This window comes from Quercus robur, chromosome 12, assembly GCF_932294415.1.
Source record: "Quercus robur chromosome 12, dhQueRobu3.1, whole genome shotgun sequence".
NCBI classification, from domain to species: domain Eukaryota; kingdom Viridiplantae; phylum Streptophyta; class Magnoliopsida; order Fagales; family Fagaceae; genus Quercus; species Quercus robur.
In genome coordinates this window covers 75477-87662 of record NC_065545.1, presented here as the reverse complement: position 1 = coordinate 87662, position 12186 = coordinate 75477, and the positions used below count along the sequence as shown (strand labels likewise).

The following is a 12186-nucleotide window of genomic DNA, read 5'->3' as shown; positions in this document are numbered from 1 at the left end:
GCGAGATTCACCCAGAGATTTTCGCGGCTCAGCTCGCGACTCACTCGCGGGTAGACCTTCCAGTCGCGAAAAACACTTAGAAAAATTTTTCAAAATTTTCCTCTTGAGTGCTTTGGCGGCTTGAGCTGGCGACTGTGTGGCGACTTGAACCAGTCGCGAAAATCGTGTGTTTTGCAGAAACAGGAGCAGTTTTTAAACCTCTTTCAGTTTTCCCTCGAACTTTTGTAACTGTTCACCTTCTCTTAAAACTGCTGTTTTCTCCCAAACCTCTTCGTGAATCCATTTTTCAAACCCTTTTGGTGCTTCATTTCTTCTCCAAATCATCAAGAAAAGGTATGGGTTTTGATTTTTTAATCTCAGTTTCTTTTTCCTGCATATTTCTGTTACTGTTTGGACTGGTATTGTGTTCGTTATTCTTATCTCTATGTGTAATGGGTTTGGAGTATCCTGTTTTTGATATTGTTCTCACCCGTTTTCATGCTGAGCAGTCAATGTGTTTTTCATTGTTCTGAATTTTTGCTGATTATTGAATCTGAGAATCTTTTCTGAAATGGGTTTGGTGTTTATGTGACTTACTCATTACTCTTGCCTGAATATTGATGTGTGGATGTTAGGTTTCTTCATGATTGAAATATTTTCCCCATGTTCATGTCTCTGTTGGAGTGATGTTTGCTATCTGTTCTAAATGTTCATATGCTGTTTGTTATTGCATATCATGGTCGTGTTAACCTGTCTCAATGACAGTTGTTGCGTCTCTCTTTGTCTTGGTGCACTTTCACCAAGTTTGATGCACGTATTGATTTGAGCTTCTGTGGTTTGTTGGAAGGATTGTTTGGGTCTGCACTATATTCAATCTGGGTTTTTATATTGAAATATTGTTTATACTGAATCTTGTTGACAATCTTTTGTGGGGTATTGTTGCTTGGTTCTTTTCTGTTGGTCTGTTCTCTTGCAGATGTCTCGTCGATCTTCCAGGGGTAAAGACATTGTTGCTGACGAATCAGCATCCCCAGTTGCTAAAAGGACTCGTCTATCATCTCAAGCATCTCAAGATCCCAATGAGGATAGATTCAGAGTTCCCCTGAACTCACACGCCTACTCAAATGTGTTTGACAAGTCAACAACTATAGTGGAGCGGGTAGTAGAGTTCAACACCTTAGGGACTACATTCATCCCTCGAATCTTTGAGAAACGAGACTGGGCAAACTTGTTCGGAAACTTTGATGATCCAATGGATGAGCTGGTCAAAGAATGCTTCTCCAATGCCTCTGATCTTGGACCTGTCCTCGTTTTCTGGGTCAGAGGAACAGAGTTTAGTGTTACCCCAGACTCCATCGCAGATCTTCTCAGCATCACCAGACCTCAGAATGTGAATTTAACTCCCTATGATGAACGAAATCCAGAGGTTGGGGAAATTCTACAAATCCTAGGACACGATCATGAGGTGTCTAGTGCAGGAACTTCAATCAGCACCGCAAAGTTTGCACCTGAGTTGACCACACTGAAGTTGATCATGTTCACCAACCTCTACCCACTGTCCAACACTACATTCATCAATCTTGGGAGAGCTATATTTCTGTGTGATCTCATTACCGGAGCCCCCATTGATATATGTGCTCACATCTACTACAACCTGAGGAAGACCGCTTGTCGATCTACAGCTCGAGGAATCATTCCATTTTGCAGTCTCGTCATGAAGCTCATCCTTAATGCAGGCATTACTCCTCCTGCAGATGGTAAAATGTTGACTCTTCAACGTCCCATTTCTTTGTTCACTCTTCAAGCAAGCAGAAGTCACTCCTCCAAATCACCAAGACATGCTCACATCTCTCCGGGTCCTTCATTTGCCCCTGACTCAGAGACACCTGCACATACCACATCTGCATCTCGTGATGTTCCTGAAGCTTCACCGGCTGGTATTCCGCAAGCACAAACTGCTTCTCCTACTGACAGAGTCGGCAGTGTTCTTGAGCATATTCAGAAACGGATTGATGAGCTTGTGGCACTTCTCTACTCCACAAACAACCATGTCCAAATGCGACTCGAGACTATGGAGAATCAGCTAGATGAGATTCAAAGAAAGTTGGACGAGAGTCTTTAGCTATTCGTGACAAAAAGGGGGAGAGCATTCAGTAAGGGGGAGAAAAGTTCAAAGGGAAGTGTGCATAGCGATAGGGGGAGTACACACACACACATATTTTTGTTTTCGTCTTATCTTCTAAACTAATGGTTATTTTGGTTTTGATACACTGTGTTTTGGTGTATAACTGTTTCTAACTCTTTTCATATACTCTTGGATAAACTTTTATATATGTTTGATGATGTTATTCAGGTATTTGTTAGTTTGTACCCATATACTTTTGTAAGTTTTGAGGGTTTATGTTTTATGCATAGTTTGTAGGCCTTGTGGTTTGTACCATGCTTAAGTGCAGCCTTTATGCTATGTTGAAATCAGTATTATAAATCTAAATGTTCTGCATTGTGGTTTATGTACTGTCACTCTTGTGCCCTTGTAGGATTGTTCCTAGATGCATATGCCTTGTGTGCTATGCATTGGTTGAGTGTTGTACATACAAGTATCTTGCCTTGTGCTTGTTAACTTGTATGTCCTTGTGTTCATTCCAAGTGTGAATGAACACTGTGATTACTACCTTGTGGTGTTCACTTGGTTGATCAAGCCATGGTTTGTTCATTAACTCCATCTTATGCTTGATCTTATATTGCCTGTTTCATATGCATTTATAATTTTCTGCTTACAATGATCATGGTGTGTTGTTGTGTTTCAGGAGTTTATGTTCATATGATTCAAGTGTTTCACAGCTTCTAGAATTAGGTGTGAGTGAGTTTTGATCAACTGTTCCCAACTCACATGTTAAGTCTAGAGTCTGTTTTAGGGTTTTGTCACGGAATAGCCAAAGGGGGAGATTGTAAGGTTGAATTTATTCAACCATCTAATTGGCTTTATTCCGTGCCAAATTTGCTTGTAATTCAGCATTTAGTAACCCTGTATTTAGGTGGGATTGTTGTAAGGGTAGTGAGTGAGATAGTGTGAAGATTGCTCAAGAGTGTGCAAGAAAACAGAGTGTCGCGGCTGGGACTCGCGACTGGACTCGCGGCTTCAACCCGCCAGAAGATGCACACGTGCCAAGCATGCTGGAAGATGAACAGTCATGCTAGCTGGAGCATTACAGGACAAAACAGGACAACTGGCCATACGGTTAACTCGCGACTGGAACTCGCGACTTAGTCAAGCCGCGAGGTCAAGCCGCGAGCCACCCCTGTTTTGGAAAAACCTGACGTTTCGCATTCCACTCCTCTTCAGTATAAATACCCTTTTAACCCACGATTGAAAGAGAGCTTCCAGAGAGAATTTTGAGAGAGAAACCCTAAAGAAAAACCAGATTGTTTCACCCACAATCTCTACCTTAGAGTCTCATCAAATTCCCTCACTCTCTTCCTCTCCATTGTCAAATCCTTGAGAGGACTTTATACCAAACCTGGTTCTCACCCTTATCATCCCTGTGAGACAGTCGTTTGGAGTTCTGGGAAGCAGTTAGGAAGGAGCCAATCTTTATTGGTGGATGCTACGGTGTAGTAGCGGAATCCGGAAAGCTAGAAAAGAAAAAGGTTCGGCGCAACCTCGTTGGAGCAAGAAGCTTGGAGGGCTTAGGTGCATTGGGTAGATTAGGCTTGGATGGTCTATTGCTGTCCTTGTATCCCAACTGTATTTTCTAGTGGATTGATTACCGCTTGGAGGGCGGCAGAGAGGTTTTTCGCCGAGGTCTTCGGTTTCCTCTTCGATAACATATCTGGTGTTATCGCTGTGTTTGCATCTTCCTTCCTCTCTATCTCTGCCTTTACATTATCTGCTGTGGTTTATTTTGTTGTGGCTTAGATAGTTGTTTAATCAATTCCATGTTATAGCATATGTTAAGTTTCCACACACTAGTTGTTTAACATATTGCTGTTTTGAGTAAATTGGTTTTTGGGGGTCTAAACGTTCAAAAGTGTTTTTGTACACGTTTTTGAACTTTCAGATGAAATTCCCCCTTCAGCCTAGTTTGCCTTAAGGAAATTTCCATTTTTTTTTTTTTTTTTTTTTTTTTTTTATGCACCAAGTGAAGAACAGTAGTTGTTTGGATGCCCCTCCTGTTTTTGGGGCCCCTTTTTGAACAATTTAACTTTATATTTGAATTTATAAATGTTTGTGCTTGCTCTTTTGATTTTTGGAAATGTTTCCCATTACCTGACTTTTTGGTCGTCCTGTCTGGATAAAATTGTGTTGATCAATTTGGAGCGATAAAATTGTGCGATGTACATGGACATCGAGGGAATTTAGCCTTAGAGGCGACGTCCATCTCTTTAAGGAATTTTATCGTCATTAAGCTTTTTAGGGACGATGTACATCCATTTTAGGAATTTTATCGCCATTAAGCTTTTTAGGGACGATGTACATCCATTTAAGGAATTTTATCGTCATTAAGCTTTTTAGGGACGATGTACATCCATTTAAGGAATTTTATCGTCATTAAGCTTTTTAGGGACGATGTACATCCATTTAAGGAATCTTATCGCCATTAAGCTTTTTTAGGGACGATGTACATCCATTTAAGGAATCTTATCGTCATTAAGCTTTTTAGGGACGATGTACATCCATTTAAGGAATTTTATCGCCATTAAGCTTTTTTAGGGACGATGTACATCCATTTAAGGAATTTTATCGCCATTAAGCTTTTTAGGGACGATGTACATCCATTTAAGGAATTTTATCGCCATTAAGCTTTTTTAGGGACGATGTACATCCATTTAAGGAATTTTATCGCCATTAAGCTTTTTAGGGACGATGTACATCCATTTAAGGAATTTTATCGCCATTAAGCTTTTTTAGGGACGATGTACATCCATTTAAGGAATTTTATCGTCATTAAGCTTTTTAGGGACGATGTACATCCATTTAAGGAATTTTATCGTCATTAAGCTTTTTAGGGACGATGTACATCCATTTAAGGAATCTTATCGCCATTAAGCTTTTTTAGGGACGATGTACATCCATTTAAGGAATTTTATCGTCATTAAGCTTTTTAGGGACGATGTACTGTGCTTATCTTTGGAAACAGTGATGAATGACTTGCTCGATAATATTCAAAGGATGCTGGATAATACTCATAACTCGAACAATTGCTTACATAAGATAGAAGTATCAAATTGGTTTTACAATGAAGTTTATGGTTCCTTTTCGTAATACCTCTTTAGATGCTCAACGTTCCATGGACGACGTAGTCTTTTCCCTTCTGAATCCTCCAGGTGATAGCTGCCCTGTCGCGAATAATGGACGACTCTGTAGGGTCCTTCCCAGGACGGTCCCAACTTACCGTGTGGTGGGTCCTTTGTGGCAGGGGTGACTTTTCTAAGGACGAGGTCACCAATGTTGAATCTTCTTAGCTTCACTCTTTGATTATAATATTCTGCTATCTTCTGCTGGTACTTCGCCATTTTCTCAGCTGCCTGATCTCTGATCTCGTCCAGGCTGTCTAAGTTTTCCTTCAATTGGTTCTTATTGGTTTGTTCGTCAAAAAATTCCCTCCTCAAGCTTGTGAGACCAACTTCGACTGGTATGACTGCTTCTGCGCCATATGTTAGACTGAATGGTGTTTCTCCAGTTGGTGTCCGTGCTGTCGTCCTGTATGCCCATAGGGCGCCGGGCAGTTCCTCAGGCCACATTCCTTTTGCCCCCACCAATCGGGACTTGATGATCTTCAGCAGGGTCCGGTTGGTTACTTCCGTCTGTCCATTGGCCTGGGGATGCCCTGGTGATGAATACTTATTTTTGATACCTAAGTTCGAGCAAAATGACCTGAAGCTTTGGCTGTCGAACTGACGACCGTTGTCTGATATGATCGTCCTTGGTATACCAAACCTGCAAACAATATTTTTCCAAACAAAATTTTGTACCTTTGCTTCGGTGATTGTCGCCAGAGCTTCTGCCTCCACCCATTTTGTGAAGTAGTCGATGGCGACGAGCAGAAACTTCACCTGTCTCTTTGCCTGAGGTAAGGGACCCATGATGTCGATCCCCCATTGCGCAAATAGCCAGGGAGATGATATTGTGGTCATCTTCTCTCCGGGGATTCTTTGAACATTCCCATACCTCTGGCAACTGTCACACGTCCTCACAAAGTCGGCTGCGTCTTGTTGCATTGTTGGCCAAAAGTAGCCAGCTCTCATGATGTTTCTGGCGAGAGACTTTGCCCCCGCGTGATCTCCGCAGATCCCACCATGCACTTCTTCAAGGATGTACCTGGCTTCCTCCTTTTCAACACATCTCAAATACGGCTAAGAGTAGCCTCTTTTATAAAGTTCGTCATTAAGTATTGTGAATCTGGCTGCTCGTTTTCTAATCTTTTTAGCTTCCTCTGGATCATCCGGTAGTCGTCCTTCTTGAAGGAAGGTGATTATCGGATTTGTCCATCCACTGTCTGTGTGGACGGTGGAAATCTGAAGTTCCAGTATGCTGGGATGGTTCTGTTCTTCCATCCTCCAATCGGACTTCTTACCTCCGCTGTTCGTTGAGGCACTTCGGGCCACCTCATCAGCTTCTGTGTTCTGTTCTCTGGGGATTTGGACGAACTCTGCGTACTTGAAGGAACTGATCAATTGGTTTGTCAGCTTGAGGTATTTCTGCATCCTTGTTTCCTTTGCCTCGTACTCCCCTCTTACTTGTCCAATGACGAGTTGGGAATCGCTCCTGAGCACAACGTTCTCAGCTCCTAGTGCTCGAGCCACTCTTAACCCTGCCAGCAGTGCCTCATATTCTGCTTCATTATTGGTCACCGGGAACTTAAGTTGGACTCCATACTTGATAACATTCTTTTCGGGAGAAGTGAGGACGATGCCGGCTCCGCCTCCGTGTTGGGTGGACGATCCATCAGTGTTAACCGTCCAGATGTTCTCTACGTTTTCAGGGACGGTGAACTCTGCTATAAAATCTGCTAGTGCCTGTGCTTTTATTGCCACCCTTGGACGATACTTTATGTCGAACTGGCTGAGCTCGACTGCCCACTGTACCATTCTTCCTGCTGCTTCTGGTTTGTTCATTGCCTTTTTAATGGGCTGATCCGTCATCACGACGATGGGATTGGCTTGAAAATACGGACGGAGTTTCCTTGAGGCCATAATCAGGGCGAAGGTGATCTTCTCCATACGCGGGTACCGTGCCTCGGCGCCCTGGAAGGCCTGGCTAACGTAATACACAGGAAGTTGTAAACCACCATCTTCTCTAATCAATGCCGCGCTGACAGCTGTGGTTGAGACGGCTAAGTACAGGAATAGCTCTTCACCTTCTTTGGACGGGCTCAGGAGGGGCGGGTTGCTAAGATAACTTTTTAGCTCTTGGAAGGCCGCTTCGCATTCCTCCGTCCATGAAAACGCTTTCTTCAAAGTTTTGAAGAACGGAAGGCATTTGTCCGTTGCCTTTGAGACGAACCGGTTGAGGGCCGCAATTCTCCCTGTCAGGGACTGCACTTCTTTGACCGTCCTGGGTGAAGACATTTCCAGGATGGCCCTGACCTTCTCGGGATTTGCTTCAATCCCTCTCTGCGATACTACAAACCCGAGAAACTTTCCCGAGGAAACCCCAAAGGCACATTTGGACGGGTTTAGTTTCATGCTATATCGTCTGAGAGTGTTGAACGTCTCTCTGAGGTCGTCCAGATGGTTTTCTTCTTCCTTGCTCTTGACGAGCATATCATCAACGTAAACCTCCACATTTCTCCCGATTTGCTTCTCGAACATCTGATTCACCAATCTTTGATAGGTGGCCCCTGCATTTTTGAGCCCAAAAGGCATGACTCGATAGCAGTAGAGTCCCTGGCTGGTGATAAAAGCGGTCTTCTCTTGGTCTTCTTCGGCCATCTGTATCTGGTTATATCCTGAAAACGCGTCCATAAATGTGAGAAGTTTGTGTCCTGCTGTGGAGTCTACTAGCTGGTCGATTCTGGGCAGCGGGAAGCTATCTTTTGGGCACGCTTGGTTCAGGTCTGTAAAGTCGACACACATCCTCCATTTCCCATTTGACTTTTTGACCATGACTACATTGGCCAACCATTCTGGATAGTGAACTTCTCGGATAAATCTTGCTGCAAGCAACTTATTTACCTCGTCCATTACTGCCTTATTTCGCTCGGGAGCAAATACTCTCCTTTTCTGCTGGACAGGTTTCTTTTCGGGATCGACATTCAGATGGTGCTGGATGAGGCTTGCTGGGATTCCTGGCATATCCCTGTGACTCCAGGCGAAAATGTCGAGGTTGCTTTTCAGAAAGCTGACGATTTCGTCTTTCGTCTTTTGGCTCATGCTCGTCCCTATTTGGGTCGTCCTTGGAGGGTTCCCTTCAGCCAGATCTATCGTTTCAAGTTTCTCCATAATCTCTGGTGTCTTCTCCTCAATCGTCCATGTATGGTTTTCCTTTGAGGCCAGGACGGCATGGTAGCATTCCCTGGCCAGCACTTGATCGCCCTTAATCTCCCCGATTCCATGCTCTGTTGGGAACTTCACCTTTAGGCAGTATGTGGAGATAGCCGCTTTCCAATGATTAAGCATTGGTCTGCCAATGATCACATTGTAGGACGAGGGTGAGTGTACTATTAGAAAATTGTGCTGGTTGGTTACCTGAAGGGGATATGACCCGGCTGTAACTGTTAACGTCGTGATTCCTCTGGGGTACACTTTGTCTCCGCTGAAGCTGACTAGGGGAGACTCAAAAGGACGAAGTCTTTTTGGGTCCAGCTTTAGTTGTTGGAAAGCAGGAAGATAGATTATATCTGCAGAACTTCCGCTGTCGACCAGGACTCTTCGCGTGTTGAACCCCTCGATCATGATCATAATGACGAGTGGATCATCATGGGGCTGCTTCACACTTCTGGCCTCCTCCTCAGAAAAATGCAAGTCTTCACTGGTGCGTCTTTGCTTTGACGGTGGTACGCTGTGGACGCTGTTTACCTGTCTTTGGTATGACTTCCTGAGAGACTTGAATGACCCTCCGGCGGTTGGTCCCCCGGCGATGGTTTTTATTTCCCCTAGCGCATTCTGTGGACGAGGTTGGGGGCGATCTTCGTCTCTTCGTGCATTCACTGGCTGGCTCTTCTGTCCGTACCTGCTGAAATCCCCCCTTTTTACATAATGTTGTAGCTTCCCATTACGGATGAGCTCTTCAATCTGCTCTTTCAGGTCCCTGCAGTCCTCCGTGTAGTGCCCGTGATCTTTATGGAAACGGCAGTATTTCCTCTTATCGCGTAATCCAGGTGCTGACTGGAGTGGTTTTGGCCACTTTAGGGATGGTTCGTCCCTTATTTCTGTTAGAATTTGATCTACGGGCATCGCCAGCGAGGTGAACTTTGACGGACGAGGGTTTTTATCGTCCCTTCTTCGATCGTCATTTCTCCTGTCATGACGTTCTCGTTTTAGCCCTCTTCGATCGTCCTCCTTTTCCTTCTTCTTTTCCCTGCTCCTATCTGCTCCATCAATAGCTGCCAGAGCTTCCTCCGCGTTCATGTACTTCTGAGCCTTTAACAGTGTCTCGGCCATCGTCTTAGGGGGGTTTTTTGCCAAGGATGCTACAAAATCCCTGGACTTCAATCCTGCTTTGAAGGTTGTGAGATGTACCTTGTCATCCGTCTCATCTATTTCCAACATTCCTCGGGTGAAGCGTGTCACGTAGGACCTCAGTGGTTCCTTCTCTCCTTGTTTGATGGTAAGTAAGTGGTCGGCAGTTCTCTTTGGTCGCTGCCCCCCCACGAAGTGACGGACAAAGGAGTTGCTCAGCTGTTCGAAATTGTCGATGGACAATGTTGGCAACTTGTTGAACCATTCCCTGGCTGCTCCTTTGAGGGTCGTAGGGAATGAGCGACAGAAGATCTCGTCAGGTGGCTGTTGGAGGCCTAAGGTCGTCCTGAAGGTATTCAGGTGATCCAAGGGGTCTTTCAGCCCGTCGAAAGGTTCTAGTTGTGGTAGACGGAATTTGGAGGGTACAGGGCACTCCTGGACAGCTATGGTAAAGGGCGAATCCGTCTTCCGGACGATTCTCTCCAAACTTTGGTCCGTCTTTCCTTTTATGGCGTTTCTTAGCTCGTCCATCTCTTTCCTCATTTCTCTCAATAGGTCCGAACTTGCTTCCTCTGGAGTACTTGTCCGCTTCTGTTGCTGTCTTCATCGTCTCCCCTATCCGCACGATTGCTTTCTTGTAGTAGTCGTTGTTTCATTTCTTGGTTCTGTCTTGTGAGTTCTTCCACGGTTGCTGACAGCGACTGGACTTGTAGGGCCAGCGCAGCAGGGTCTGGGTTTGTACTAGATTCCATTTGGACTGGGGACAGATTACGTTTATTATCGTCCCCACAGACGGCGCCAAACTGATGATGATTTGATCGTCAGTTGATTTATGATCGTCCAGATGAAACTGTTCCTCGCCAGACCAATCTTCTGCAACTCGTGAACGAACGAAAGGAAGTAGTTCGCCGGCGTTGTGCCTGCAAAAAGGTCTCCGATGCCAAAGTCAGTAAGATTGACAAAGGAGAACAATGGGAGTAATTTTCTAGAGTGTTTTCTTACCCTGCCCCTCTCGGGGTTTAGCTCTTTTATACGTGTGTTTGTAGGTCCTTTCTTCTAGCCGTTGGTGGAGTCTTGATGGAGGCTTTAATCTAGCCTGGTAACGTCTTTGCTGGGTGTTAATGATGAGCTGCCATTCCCAACGGTCTGAAGGTTGATTAATGTCTTGTAACCGCTCCGCGAGGAGTAGGAACGAGTGTCCGGATGTTTGAGCGACGACCTTCTCTCTTGGGACGATTTTATCAAGATCGTCCCTATCTTGCCTTGTGTGGACGATTACCATTTTGGTCAGGCGTATCAAAAATCACAATACAAAAATAGACGAGCTAATTGAGAAATATAGCATTGTTATGGTACGATTGAGACACTGCTTGCATCACAAATTAGAAACAACTTCAAGTTACCAGAAGATAATAGAGATATGCAATGAAAATTATGCAATGAAAATCATCTTGGCAATAAACTCTAACCTCTTAAATATTTTAGATCAAATATAGAGATATGTAGTGTTGATATTCTTACAAATCTTAATATTATTTTAAGAAAATTTAATTTAATTTAATTTTTGAGAATAAGGCCGAAAATTCCATTAATGAAAAACCATATCAATTATGATTATAGAATTAAGGTGTGAAGGAACATCTTCCATTCATACCAATATTCTTGTCACATGTTTAGCATAACAAGGTTATGAGCCCCAAAGTTATCTTGTCATTGAACATATAAGAAATTAATTTGCCAAAAGACTTTGCAAAAATCTTAGCATCCTGAATCAAAAGACCAAGCGAAGCAAGACAAACCTCATATGATATCAGGGAATTTATAATAAGCTGTGAATCTCCCCAACTATCACCTTGGTAATCCCTATAAGTGTAGAGAAAACTCCAAGGCACATTTTGAATCATAGAAGCAATATTCAAACCTCTACTATCTCGGACAATGACCCCTATACCAGCCCGCTCTTCTTCCTTAAATACAATTCCATCATTTGCTCAAAAAAAAAAAAAAAAAAAAAAACAAAAGCAATTCCATTAAAATTTATTTTAAAGCAATCGCATGTAGGGATTGCCACAAAACCCGAGCTCTGTTTTGAGGAAGGGAGAGGATCAGCAGATGTCCTAATCTGGTTCAACAGAAAAATAAAGAAAAACATATAAAGTTTTTTTTTTTTTGTTTTGTTTTTTTTTTTTTTTTTTATATAAAAGAAAAACATATAATTATCCAAATTGCTTTGAGGCCATTTTCTCTCTATAACGATATGCAGCTAAGTACATTCAGTCATTAATCTGCCAAGAAAAATATTCTAAGAACATTGAAAGCAATGGTCATCATCAATTAGACCGATAGACACTGCACATATCTTTTTTATCATGAATCAATAGACTTAATTCATTATTGTTGTGTAGTCATGGACCTTCCATCATGAATGCATTCAGAATATTACAATTCGGTATCACCACAATAGGTTAGAATGTTGAAGAGATACTGTGGCATGTATAAGTTTACGTTAGTCATGTTCTCTAATAAGCTTGTCATATATTGGGATTTGCATTCAGAAATATATAATAGTTAATTAAGAAAGCCATA

The 12186-nt window shown here is 43.1% G+C and overlaps 1 protein-coding gene across 1 annotated transcript; it reads right to left on the bottom strand.

Moving 5' to 3' along the window:
• Nucleotides 1–6333: 6333 nt before the first annotated feature.
• Nucleotides 6334–10143, bottom strand: LOC126710116 (uncharacterized). Its single transcript, XM_050410491.1, has one exon. The coding sequence runs from the start codon at nt 10141–10143 to the stop codon at nt 6334–6336; it is 3810 nt and encodes a 1269-aa protein (XP_050266448.1).
• Nucleotides 10144–12186: the final 2043 nt, after the last annotated feature.

Coding starts and splice junctions, on each gene's coding strand:
- LOC126710116 (XM_050410491.1), bottom strand. CDS start 10,143: ATGAGGAAAGAGATGGACGAGCTAAGAAACGCCATAAAAGGAAAGACG.